Source organism: Elaeis guineensis, chromosome 3 (assembly GCF_000442705.2).
Source record: "Elaeis guineensis isolate ETL-2024a chromosome 3, EG11, whole genome shotgun sequence".
NCBI lineage: Eukaryota > Viridiplantae > Streptophyta > Magnoliopsida > Arecales > Arecaceae > Elaeis > Elaeis guineensis.
This window is the reverse complement of record NC_025995.2, coordinates 69,881,989-69,896,617: the sequence shown is the minus strand read 5'-3', so window position 1 is coordinate 69,896,617 and position 14,629 is coordinate 69,881,989. Positions and strand designations below refer to the sequence as shown.

Genomic DNA, 14,629 nt, shown 5'->3' with positions numbered 1-14,629 from the left:
ATCACTTTCACATATGATCTATCTAGATATGGATAAGTCTATCTGATGAAATATAAGTCGGATTCATTTGAAATATTCAAATGATTCCGAAGTGAAGTAGAAAAACAAACTAGGAAGAGTATTAAAACTCTTCGATCTGACCGAGAAGGAGAATACATTTCTGATGAGTTTCTCACATATCTAGGAGAGAATGGGATTCTCTCCCAATGGACTCCTCCAGGAACATCATAGCATAATGGTGTGTCTGAAAGGAGAAATCAAACTCTGTTAGACATGGTTCGATCCATAATGGGTTTTGCCAGCTTGCCGATATCCTGCTGGAGATATGCACTCGAATCGGCCTATAATCTGTTAAATAGGGTTCCAAGTAAGTCAGTAATTAAGACTCCATATGAGATATGGATAGGACGTAAGCCAACACTTTCACACTTTAGGGTCTGAGGGTGCCCGACCTATATCAAACGGTTAGTTACAGATAAATTTGGACCTAGGTCTGACAAATGCACATTCATAGGGTACCCTAAAGAGACCAAAGGATATTTTTTCTACCATACTAATGAACAAAAGGTGTTTGTCAGTCTTAAGGTAATATTTTTAAAAAAAGAGTTCTTTGGTGAAGGAACCGTTGCCCCTAAGGTTGAACTTGATGAAGTTCAACAGGTAGAATGACCGACACCAATAGCTGAACCTGAGTCGGATTTGATTAGATCAGATCCAGAGCCTAATGTACCCGCACCATTAAGGCGATCCGGTAGAGTACCGTATCAGTTGGACAGATACTATGATTTCTTGGTCCGGGATGGTGATCCCATCGAACTCGATGAGAACGATGAGGATCCGATCATCTATATGGATGCAATGCAGAGACCTGATTTTGAGAAATCTAAATAATATGTCCGAATAAAGAAAGAAAAGAAATGACGATAAAAGACATCCTTGTATGAGGCTGATATTGGAAGAGAACCAATCAATAAGGGCACCATTAATAAGAATAGAAATTGTGGGATCAGAAACATAGCCTCAAATCCATGATATCAACAATTCCAAGAGAGCACCATTGGATTCTATCATAAGCCATCTTTTATAACTACTTTGATTAACATCAAAGAGTTTCTCTCAGAGGCAATGGACATTAAGTGCATGATATCTTGTGCATGATTACTTGGACAATCAATATGTTATCAGTTATGTTTCTATCCTTGATAAAACACCCTACTCCTCCGATGCAACCACAGGCATAAGGACCTTCATTCCATTAACAAGAAGTTTAGCAATAATTTTATGCGAGTTACATAAGCTGATAATACTCTTACAATCTCTGAGCTCCACAAGGCTAGTACTCTTGGACATCAAAGTAATATAAGTGGCCTTCTAAGCTATAGGCATATTGGTTAGTGGAGGATGAAAAGAACTCTTTAACTGCTGCATGTATATCGTTTTTGATTAATGACCAACAAGTTTATAAAAAAAATGCTAGAAAATATCTGGACCTGAATATTTGTCCGAGGCCATTTTTAGAGTATTAGAAAATATTTTCTGATCTTCAGAAAGTACTTTAGGATGGAATAGTGATATTTGGTAAAAAATTAGAAAGATATTTTAGCTTTTTCAGAAAGTTGAAAAGATCTACTTGAGTAAAACTTTATTTTAAAGCTTTCCCCAAAAATGCTTTCTCGCTAATATCAGAAACCTGTTTTAATTTAAATAATTTTTTTTAATAACAAAAATATCCACTAAAAAATTTTATAATTATATCATATTATATTATTATATTATAAATATTATATTATATTATATTAATATAATATAATCTATTATATTATAATTTATTATTAGATTAGATTATAATCTATTATATTATATTACATTATATATTACATCATAATTATAATAATCTTATATTATAGTATATATTATATTATATGATAATAATATTATATAATAAAATAATATTTTAAAATATAACAATATTCATGTCATAGACATATAATATAATCTATTATAATATTATCATAATATAATATAATATAATAATATTTTAATAATAATATAATATAATTATATTATAATAATATATTATATTATCTTATATTATATTATATCATTACATTAGATTATAACTAATATATTATATTACATTATAAATTACCTTATAATTATATTATATTATATTATATTACTATTTTATATTCTATGATAATAATATTATATAGTATAATAATATTATATTATATTATTTTTTACTATACAATACTATGTAATATCTTTTATTATCATTTTATCACATCAAAAGTATTTTTTTTATTTTAATTATTAAATATACAATAAAGTTTCAAAATATTTTATAAATATAATTACCAAACAGTAAATATCTTTTTTGTAAAAATCTCAACTTCTAAAAACTTCAAAAATTTTATTATTAAAAACTTCAAAAGGTCCAGCAATTTTAAATAGGGCCTTACAGTCTCTAAGCTCTACAAGGCTAGTATTTTTGGACGTCAAAGTTATATGCATGGCCTTCCGAGCTATGGCATAGTGGTTAGTGGAGGATTAAAAGAGCTCTTTAACTGCATGTATACCGTTCTTGATTATTGACCAAAAAGCTAATAAAAAATGATTGGAAAACATCTGAACCTGAATATTTGTCTGAGGCCATACCCATTACCGTACCCTCAATTTCCTTCTCAGATGTCAAGGCTCAAAGCGCTTGGTCCTCAGTATCAACATGCATTGTTAGAAACACTTCAAGTAGTTTTGTGAGGCCTATACAAATGGAAAATTTGGATGCACGGTTGAGGAAATAATTCTAGAATACGCCTTGTTGTTTTGTTCAGAAAGAAACAAGAAAATGTGGGAAAGATTGGTCTACAAAATGGGGTAGGGATCATAAACATCAATGCATTTCGAGAGGTTGATATCCTTGGAAGCTACTAGAGCTCATATACAAGAAATTTAGAAAAAGAGAACATTGTATTACGGTAATGTATATATCTGTTCTTTAATCATTTGTTAATAAATAATAAAATAATTATTTTAATATTATAGCAAAGGCATTAGGATATTATATTAATGTAATATATAAGAATATAATATAGTATTGTGTTGCACTATAATACTACATTATCAAAATACACTTTTCATTGTTTTATGTTATTATAAATAGATCTTTATATTACCTACAATATTACATGTTCTCTTATAATTTTATATTGGATAGCATAATATAATATATTATATTAGCACATAGATATAATGGTATATAATATATATTAATGTATATTATAATATTTTTTATATATTTGAATATAATATAATGTACTATGATATAGTGTACATTATGCTTATGGTAATATTATATACCTTGTTTTATTAAATAATATTATATATTGTTACAATATTTTATTGATATTGCTTATATTATATTATAACATTTTAGTACGTTATGAAAATGTTTGTAATATAAAAATATTATATTATAGTAATTTTAATAATTATGTTCAATAATAATACTATTATTAATCATTAAATTTAAAATAAGAGTGTAAATCATGATACAATGAAACACCAATTTTATAGAACTATACTTGTAACCACTACTTGGAAGGGATTGTCACGAATAGTAATCTTGACTGGCATAAGTAGCAATTTGCCACTTATCCCATAGTTTAATGGATATTAAATGGATCCTCCTTCCAGGTTAAGCCTACTTTAGAAGCTGGAGTATCTGATTAACTCATTGCTTGCAATCATTCGTGGATGACTAGGGGGGAGAACCATCATGCCAAAAAAGAAACCTACATTGAAAAGCAATGGAATAATCTAAACAATTTTTTTTATGTTCATATTTAGAATATGATATTGTTTTTAATATAATTCAATTAGATTAACCGGTTTTATAGACTGGTGGGGGTTGGCTTGGACATTGAATTGTGCAGGTACCTGGAGGGGGCTGAACAACAATCATGTCGATGTTGGGAGTCATCACTTCCTTTCTTATTTTTTTTCTTTTTTTTCTAGACATAAAGATAGAAAAATCTAAAATATAAAAGAATTGAATCCAAAATATACCGAGCAGAAGAGAGGATTATCTGTAAGCATGGCGGACTCTAAAAACGTAGGCATGGTTAGAAACACTTCAGGTAGTGCTGTTAAGGCCAATACAGATAGAACCTATTCTTGGAGAATTTGGGCTGTTGAGGAACCAATTCTAGGCTACGTATTTTCCTTTCATTCGGCGAGAATGCAGAATGGCTTGCAAAATAGGTTTGGGACGATAAACAGCAATGATTCCGAGAGGTAAAAATTTAGAGACAAATTACACAATCTGAAAACAGTATCGTTTCCCAGCATAGAGAATCATCAAAGTTACAACTATGAAAAGAAACAACCCTGAATTTGCGCGCATGAAATTATAATAAATTTGATCAAGCGAGCCATAAATTCAACCTGCTTCAAGGCCAACACACCAAGCCATCACGATTAGAAGATTTAAAGAAGGGATCAATTATCTTTCTTTCCAGGTTAGAAACTTGAACAGCAAAGCAATTACAGAAAAACACAGATGATATGAAACAAGATAATATGAAATCAAGCCCACCATCACCACTTCCTTATCAGACGATAAACTTCCTTGGTAACTCTGCAAAAACAGAATCTTAAGTTTTTTAAGCAAAAAAGAAGAAAATGCATCATGTCCACCAGAAACAAAATCCCTTGCACCCTCGAGAGCAGATGACAAGAAAACTAGAGTTGTGTCATATGCTTGTTTTCATGATAATGTATGAATAAAAAACGCATCTAGCATATTAGGTCAAAGATCCCATTTTTTCTACATCAGAACACAGGCGAGGCATTGCCAAAATTGGGGGTTAGCTAGGTCAAAAAACTAGGCCCACCAGTAATCAAATACTAAATAGATGAAAGCTGTAATACCAATCCACCAACTAAAAACTGCATCACAACAATAATTTAAAAAAAAAAAAAGGGCAAAATCTAGAAGAACCATGCCTTCAAGAAATTGTTTTTTTTTTTCTTTTATTTGGTAAGAAAGAAATTGTTTGATACTTCTGAACAAAATCCAGAACCTAAAAGGCATCACCGAACAAAGAAAAAGGCAAAAGATATGTCTTTGAACTTTCAAGTTTTGAATTTAACCTGATGTTGCTTTGTTATTGAAAATTAAAACTTTTGGAGATAATTAACAAACCCTGCTAAGATCCATTTCAAAACAAACACCACACCAAGGATCACAACACTCATGTACACTATTTAGTTTTGTTTTAGAATGATCAAAATTTTAGCAAAAGGAATTTAATAAAAGGTTTGATTATCCATCAATTCAATGTTATTTTAATTTAAGCAACCAAGATCTATCCTCCCCCATTTCCCCAGAGGAGGTTCTTACCCCCAAACCTCCCCTCCTCTCAAGAAGGGGAAAAAACCTTCCACTCTCTCCCTACTCTTAAAAGCTTAAGCTATCAATCTTTGGACTCAATCATTTACACAAATCCACTTATTTCCTACAAATTATTCTACATAGAACCAAAACCTCACACATGATCCTCAACATTCTCCTCATTCATGTTGTGGTGATCCTGAGCAAGCCACATCCTCCAGGAGACTTAATGCTATATTATATCAATCAGTTCAAGTCCACCTAAAAGCAAAGCCACATTTTATGCCATATCTCTAAAGAGACTTTCACCCACCTCCTTTTTAAAATCATGCACTATATTTTTTCGTACTTGCAAGTTTTTTACCTTGCTGACAATTTCAGTTCAGCCACCGGTTACTTTTGTTCTCAGTGCTACATTCTCCAGCATTGATGGAAAGGCCCTCTGAATAATTCATATGACCCAATGGACAAGATTATAATCTGATATCACCTCAAGAAAGCACATGCTGGGAAAACCTAGAAAGCAAGGAAAACAAATCCTGAAATAATAGGAATGGATCATGCCCAATTTAACCAAGACTATTTAAATTGAGATAGATGTCAATAGTTAAAACACAAGTTATCCACTCCTATAGGAAATTCAAAAATCTTGTACCCAAACTCACGAAAGAAATTCTTTGATATTGATTTTAGATACCATGTTCCTTTGACATGCAGAAGATGCTAAGCACCTTCCTCAAAACATACCCATCATTTACCAGTTATATGGTCACATAAGATACTTCAGTTGCCATTACTTTCCACCCTTTTATCTCTACAAGTGTTAGTAAAAACGATTGAATGATTCGCCATGTGAACATTACTGCACATGCATTGTTCATCATCCAACCTAAAATCATATTCCACATTCATGGATAAAGAACTCAGATTCAGGGACTCATCCTGGATTCAAGTAAATTATTGTGCATATGATTCTTGTGAAACTTATAAAAAAAATATTAAAAAAAATCTAAAGAATTGCTCTACTTGAATAAGTCAACATAAGAAAACAATGGATGTCGTACTTAGTAATCTCTGATTTGTTTTATATTAGAGTTACTAATGTTTTCCCAAACAACTCTTAGAATGAAAAATTCAAATAGAATATTCAACAGAATGCATGGAACATCATGCAAAAACATCATTAAACTAAATGCTAAATCACTGAAACTATTTTCAAATCAAGAAAGATTTCATAATTCACATATTCCAGAACCACATATTCACAAGACCAACTATATAACCTCTCATATTTTCATCACAGTCATGAATACAATGTCATCCTTCAAAACTTAAAATACTAAAATAAAACGTTTACTAATTTGAAAGAAAAAAAAATGTAGAATCAACCTAAACGTTACCAGCATAAATTACAAAATGATTTTTAAACAATTGTTTCCAAATATTGTTGAAATTTGACATCTATGGAATTATGGCTTTTTCTGAAATATACAAGAAAACTATAACTCTTTTTGCAAATGAACATGGCAAGAAGCAATATTAAGGCATCAACATTGTCAAGCTTTTACATTCGTTCACTATATGCTCATTAATTATCTTCCTAAGTTTCACAAAAATCCTCATGTGATCTTCAATGTCCAGCCAATCTAAAATCTTCTTCCCTATCACACAGATGCATTGCTATATATATATATATATATATATATATATATATATATAGTTTTTCACAAACTTTCTACTGAAGCCACCATCCAAAAAAGAAGGATGTAAATCCCTCATCCTTGATTGGAAATAACAAGCTTAACAAGAGCAAATTCATGCTTTGGTATTCCAAACTTACAACTGATCAATTAAGGGTATCAAGGTTCTAAAACTAAATTTTAGTTTCAGTTCCATATGTAGAGATTTGATTTCAATAGTTTAGGTGATTTCAAAAATCTCACAAACTTTTAGAATAAATATTAAAAAGTTAAAATTATTCTATATTATTTTATGGTGTTTTGAGTTATGTAGGATCATTAAGGGTAGTTTAGAACCAAAATCATATGAATGCTTAACATGTTAGTATAGATTTTTCACTTGCTGTAAATTGTATTATATTTTCTTACACTTTTCCCTGACTTGTATAATTTTCATACAATTTTATATACTTTTCATTAATTTTCCATACTCTAATTTTCTCATTCTAATAAACTTCACTCTATACATGTTTCATTTTATTTCATTTTCATAGCTCACCTAAGTGATGAAAAAAACCATCCAAATTTATTTGTGTTCCATTTCATTATAAATACTAATCTAGGCAAGAATAATTCATCTATGCATATCTCATTTTTATAACTCATCTAAGCAAGAGAAACCTATCCAAAACACACCTTGTTTTATTTCATTTAAAATACACATTGAAACAAAAACATATAAACAGTTATATTTGAACAATCCAAGCAAAAGACAACCCAACTAAATAAAAAACTATTCTATTTCATTATTTTGATACAGCTTATGCATCACAACAAAATTCAAAAAAAAAAAAAAAACACTACTTAAATAGTTGGGAGTCTTAGATATGTATCAAATAGTATTGTCAGATTTAGAAAGCACAAACCATATTTACTTGCTAAACAGAAAAAGGTAAATAAATAACAATAGTCTCGATTGATTTTAACCAAAATCGCTGAAACCAGCCAAATTTGTCCAAAATTAATCAAAATTGACCAAGATTTATGGAATCCACAAATTTCCACCAGTTCCGCATCAGTCTTGAACAAAATGGATCAGTTTCAGCCAAAACTTAACTCTTAGTTGATACTTGCTCTATATCATGTCAATAAATGCATAGCATAGATCATATGAAGTAATATACCAAGACAATTAGGTATGGCTCCTCTTTAACTAGCAACAATGATGGCTGCATTTTTCTAATATCAAAATTCAGGTATCCCAAATATTTCTTTTTTCCACAAAAAGGGGAAAAAAGAATTAATTGAGATTCTATTAACAGTAAGCTATTAGAAACAAAAATATCAAGCATAAAGCTAGCTAATCTTACAAATTAAAACATCCATCCAAACAAAATCAAGAAGCTCAAAATGCAAACTTGTCAGTGGAAATTGTGTATAACCACTTGTGTTTATAAATTAGCACAACTAGGAATTTATCCAACTTTTCATGTATTCAGAACAAGCAGCAGCGCAGGTCATCAATGAAATAATGCTTCTAGAACATTGGTTAAATCCCATAAATGGCAAACATGCAACAGTTGTATTTTAAATTTCACTTAAGATAATTATAAAGATAGCCTTTTCACATGAAAGAGCACCCAATTTGTCCACAGCACAGATCCCACATCATTATCAACAATGCACGAGCCCTTACCCATTAAAATCTAAGGAACTTCAGAGGTTTGCCCATATTTACAAGAATTTGAAGATCAATCAATAAGCTAGGTCCCTAACCAAATTTTGAAGGTTCCATGACAAGTTCATTCTTGCCTAAAATTGACTTGTGCAAGTACCTGGCACCAACTATTCAAGGCTGACATTAGGCTCACAACCACTAGTGCGTTATACATTAATACCATGGAGCCTACTCAATTTAGATCATATAGCCCCAAAGTTTAAACTTATTGAAGAAACATACTTGAAAAGGGAAGTTTCATGCTCTCTGACACCAAAATACTCAGAACTTCTATACAATAACGCATCATACAGAAGAAAAAATCCAATAGAAATACCTAAAGAAAATGTATTAGGACCTATCACCCATAAACATAAACAACAACATTTGAGATCAAAAAGAACAGTATCTCCATGAGAATCCTTGTCAGAAAATTGTCGGAAATCAAGACTCTGGTCATTTAGCATATAAACAAAAGGCACTAACCATTAGAGAAAGAGAGATCCTCATGGATAAGAAAATTCCATATATATAAATATATAAATATATGTGTGTGTGTGTGTGTGTGTTCATGATTAAATGTAAACTAGTGATTAAATCAGCTCTCAAAAGATGGTACATTAGTGTAACACAAAATTAAGCAAAAGTACCACTTGATATTGATGCAGAACTATTTCAATGTGAGAAATAAAATGAAAACCCTATTATTTCTCCAGCAACATATGTCCTCGTTACCTGTTAGAGCTTGAATTTATTATTTAAAAAAAAAAAACTATTCCGACCAATTCCAGAAGAAAATGAAAACCCTGTCATATGACTAAATGTTTGATGTTTAAAGACCATGGGCCACCCATAAATTGCAATTTCTCTAGAACAAATATCAAACCTAAGTGCAGGCATAAGCATTCCATACATTCTCCAAGTCATATCTATAATATTTAACTCACCAGTTATCTAGTTATTGTAGTTTACAAACTCATCCAACTGATAATGCAAAATAAGTATTCATATAACATTATACATCTGCCTTGCTTCATATCAACATGTCCTTTAGACCACATAAGTCAGGAAATTGAGAACAGGACCCAGATTTACTGATCTCTAGTTCTTAATATATAAGAGAAATCAGCAATATTAATCACAAAGCATGCTCACATTTTGAATCAAAGAAAACATCTAAACCCATCCCAATCCACAAAAAGATCTAAGAAAAATACACTGCTAAAGTGGCATAAAAGAATATCAACCAGAATTCAGAAAGAAATTCAATCTTAGGAGCAATCTTCATCATTTAGGACATCTTTGGTCGAACAAAGTGAGCTGAAAGTCATATAAGTTAAAATCTCTCAGGATTTTGAACTTATAAATCTTCAGGAACCCATACAACTGACTTACAGTATGTACTTCCCACTTTCAGCGCATGACCTTAGCTCATCTAACTAAACAACAACATTCACTTGCCACTTTCAAGGCATGAATTGACTTATTTTGCTATAACATCTAGAAGATCAGACAGGTACATCTGTCACTGTATTATTATATTTATGTTCAAATAGAGCAAATCTTCTATAAAAAAATTACATGATTGGGAATGGTTGAGCAAGTTTGATTATGGTCAATCATAATTTAGCATGTCACTGTTATCACCCTAAATTTTAGAGACTTATGTTACACCTATTCTTGAACTAGAACAAAATCTAAGGAACTTGCATCCAGCAATTTTTCATAGCTTTCAACCAAGGTAACCAGTTGTATTCATTCAATAGTTTGTTTATGTAATTTTTCGGGAGGGAACCTCATCAAAAGATGAAGAGTAAGGTGCTTATGCCAATAGAGCAATATCATTAAATTCAAAGAAAAAAGAAAAAGAAAGAAATTAACTAGCATCACCTCTCTCAACAGTCAACACAGCCAATGAATATGGAAGCAAACTGGTTGTGTAGAAATGAATTTAATCTAGACTTACAAGCTTCCATACTGCTCATACAAAAAAGCCTAAACTCTTAAGTCTCTGCACCCTGTAGCTAGACTAGAATGTGCAGCCAACTAAGGTGTAAAAACCTAAAAGAAAACAGTAGAAACCAAATCCATCCCAAATAGATCAAGATGAATAATTTGAAATATCAAACATGGCCCACAAAATTTAGGCCTCACTGATCCACATCCTGTTCAAGCTATCAGTTAAACTTCTCAGGTTTGGATCAACACTAGAAATTCTATTCCCTAAATCAAGTATAATTATAGATAACCAAAACCATCCAGCAACCTTCGTTAAAGAGCAAATGGCCAAATTACTTCTAAGTAAATCAACTTAAGAGCACAAATTTGAGAAAACGATCACTTTGATCCAACAGTAGAAAAAATAAGGAAAAAAGTACAACATCAAAAGAAAAAGTAAAAAAGAAAAGAAAAGAAATACACTTCTGATAATCATCTATATGGATCCATACAATACTGAGAACAAGAAAGAAAAGGAGCACTCACAATCATCTTTGTGTTTTGATATAACATTGAAAACCAGCTTATATGAAGTTTCATGCAAACATGAATATTTAGAAAGATGTTCGAAATAATCTCCATGCCTATGCACCATAATTAATAGTGCAGGTCTAGTCTGAACCTGCAAGAAATGGTCCTTTCAAAAAAAAAAAAAAATGCATTATGACAACGTAGAGTGAAAAGTGAGTAAATAAAATGCAGTAATTAGAAGCTATTTTGGAAATGATAGTAATGACATACAAGAACGTTATCACAAAGCAACTACTAATCAATAATATATGACACAAAGGACAACAAAACATTGAAACAGTTTAATTAAAATGGTCCATGATTGTTGCTTTGCTATCCATCAAATCAAGGTCAGAAAAAAGAAATGGAGCAGACAGCATTTACTCCAAAGCCCAGACATCACATTATGTCCGTTTTCAAAATTAATCTTCATAATTGCAATCAAGTCTTGCATGAAAGACCAATCACGTTCTTACACTCCAAGCAATCAGTAGAATTATTATAGCTACCATTTGACTTATCAACAACATTACCAACACATCAGAGACATGGGTCACGATCTTTACAGCCACTGACACCCTATAACAGACAAACGAAAACACAGCACCACGTTACTAATTTCTATCCTCATAAAAAATAATATGAAATCAGTCTACATTAAGCATCCCAATTTTATCATTATTTTAGTCAACACCCATAGCACTATTCTTCGAAAATGTTTTATATTAAAAAAAGTTGAAATCTTGGACACAGTAAAAGCAAGATATTAGAAAATAAGAGCACCACCATCAATTCAGTCAGTCATTTTCAGTAACACAGTAAACTAGTACAGCTAGCATAACGTACATACAAATTCCAAACACAACAACAGAGTCTATCCATCCATCCATCTATCCTAAGAAACCCCACAGCAGCAATTAGAGACCAAAGAAACAAAAGAAAAAGGAAAGAAACAGCAGCAACAACAATCAAGTTTAGAGAATCCCCTAACACTGCTCTGCTTCGTTCAAGTCAGGCCCCGTCGCTGGCTACCACGGGCTTCGCCTTCGGAGGCCGGCCTCGGCCCCTCTTCGCCGGAGCTCCTTCGGGAGCCGGAGCGGCGGGGGCGGAGACCGCAGGCCGGGCCTTTTTCGGGGGGCGGCCGCGGGCCCTGGGGAGGCCTTTGTTGGCCTTGGCGACGGCGGCAGCGAGGGGGTCCTTGGGCTTTGGGGGGCGGCCCCGAGGGCGGGGAGGGGGGAGGACGGTGCCTGGGGGGAGGACGGGCTTTGGCTTAGGGGGCCGGCCGCGGCCGCGCTTCGGGGGAGCGTCCGGGCCGGGCCTCACGTAATTGTTCTTGATCAGGAGGAGCTCCCCGCTCTCCTTCATCCGGGCCAGGTGGGCCGTCAGCAGCGACGAGTGCGACTGCGGCAGCTCGCCATAAGACGACTCGATGTACTTGGATATTGCCGACTTGTTCGACCCATTCTTCTCGTTCAACGCCGTGATCGCCGCCAGTATCATCTAGACTCCACGACCCATCAAAAATAGCAAATCAATTAATTCCATTTTCTTCCGGAGAGTGTTAGAATGAAACACCAAAGCCTAGGGTTTGGAGAGGATTTCTTTCTTCTTTCTTTTTTTTTTTTTCTTTGGTTTGTTTTCTGTTTTGATTGAGTCTAAGGAGAAACGTACCTCGGGGTAAGGGGGAGATTGGGGGGCTTGCAAACTTCTTCACTGGCCATGGGAAGAGTGGGCGTGGGTGGGAGAAGCCTGTTTTCTTGGCGTTTATTTTGCGAGGGTGGGACTTAAAAAAGGTGGGGGTCGGGACGGATCGAGGAAGGAGGGGGGGGTAAGGCGAGGAGTGAGAGAAAGGAGAAAAAGGAGGTAATAAAAAAGGGGAGGGGTTTTGTTTTGGGTTGTGGATGGACGGATGAGATGTGGGGAGGCGGTGGAGATCGGAGCGTGTTGAGTGGTGGAGGAGAGATCACACGGATTGCTGAAGTGGAATGGGATGAGCGTTACCTCTCTTTTTGTTTGTTTTTTTTTTTTTAATCCTTTCCTCGCTGTCTTCGTAGCTTTGTGCCATTGTTATGACAAGTTGGTAAATAAAATGCCCTTGATCTTTGAGGGATTAACTTCAAATGCCACTATTGTTTTTCCGCGGAAGAAAGCGATGATTTATCCCATCACAATGTTATGTTTTACTGTTAAATTGATTAAAATGCTATGTCCATGGTACATATAACAGCTGTTGTAACTGTTCCATATATCCGGACCAAAGTCTTGATCTTGTAGATGCATCTAGATAGTGTAGGACTTTCTCTAAAGTAATATTTAACATTGTAATAAAAATTGTAGCCATTTTATGCCTAGAAAACTTTTGGGATTAAAAAAAAAATGTCAATGAAGAACTCATTAAAATAATGCTGCTATTTATTATCACTATTCACATGATAAAACTATTATCCATTGGGATTTAAATGATACTACTGACAATCAATAAATAATAGTATTAGTTACACTATTCACTAGATAATGTTAAACTACCACGAAGGTTTAAATTAAAATGTTGTTTTGCTAGATAAACTTATAAAAAAAATATCAGATAGCAATAGTTACTCTCATTATGTAATTGTTGTTACAACGAGATAACAATTATTGTTCTAATAAGATAACAAGTAAACATTCATCATCAACATGATGAGAGCATCCAAAGCCATTGACGTGGGTTTAATCTAGTTTCTATTATATTTAAATTATTCCCTTTATATTTATACTAGCTATTTTGAAAAGAACCACTTTCACATTGTACTTAGTATTTGCTGTGGAGATAAGCTATCTCATTTTTTCCCTTTTTAACTCATTAGAGCAGTCATTACATTACTAGAGTAATAGTCATTATCTAAATTCTTTTACAATTTAGGATGCAAAAATTATAAATTAATAGGTACCTTGATCTTTAAAAAATTTCATCTTCATCATACCACTATTCCAAGAAGATAGATAAAGAATAAATAGCACCGAGGTATGGTAGAAAGGTATAATATTGAGTTACGATAGAAAAGTACAGCATTAGACTGTGGTAGTAGAAACTAAGTTATAGCTAATCCTAAAATAGAAACTATTAGTAAAATAATGCTAAAATAAGAGAAAATTCATTATATTTGATGTCAAAGGATCTTTAATACAAAGTTTAAATCCATTATTAATACTAAACTATAATAACTACCCACTTTGATAAAACACATCTAGCATTTGGTAGTTCTAGAAACTGATGCCAATTGTTTTTCCATTATATATGTCTGTTAGGGCAATCTAACTTTATACCATCTTTTCGACCGACGATCACAC

At 32.8% G+C, this 14,629-nt stretch overlaps 1 protein-coding gene across 1 annotated transcript; it reads right to left on the bottom strand.

The window, feature by feature from the left end:
• Positions 1–12,065: 12,065 nt before the first annotated feature.
• LOC105035612 (HMG-Y-related protein A-like) lies at positions 12,066–13,122 on the bottom strand. Its single transcript, XM_073253802.1, is given in 3 exon segments — positions 12,066–12,799; positions 12,971–12,987; positions 12,990–13,122. Coding segments are annotated over 3 exon segments (537 nt in total). The 5' UTR covers positions 13,021–13,122; the 3' UTR covers positions 12,066–12,310.
• Between the last annotated feature and the right edge of the window lie 1,507 nt (positions 13,123–14,629).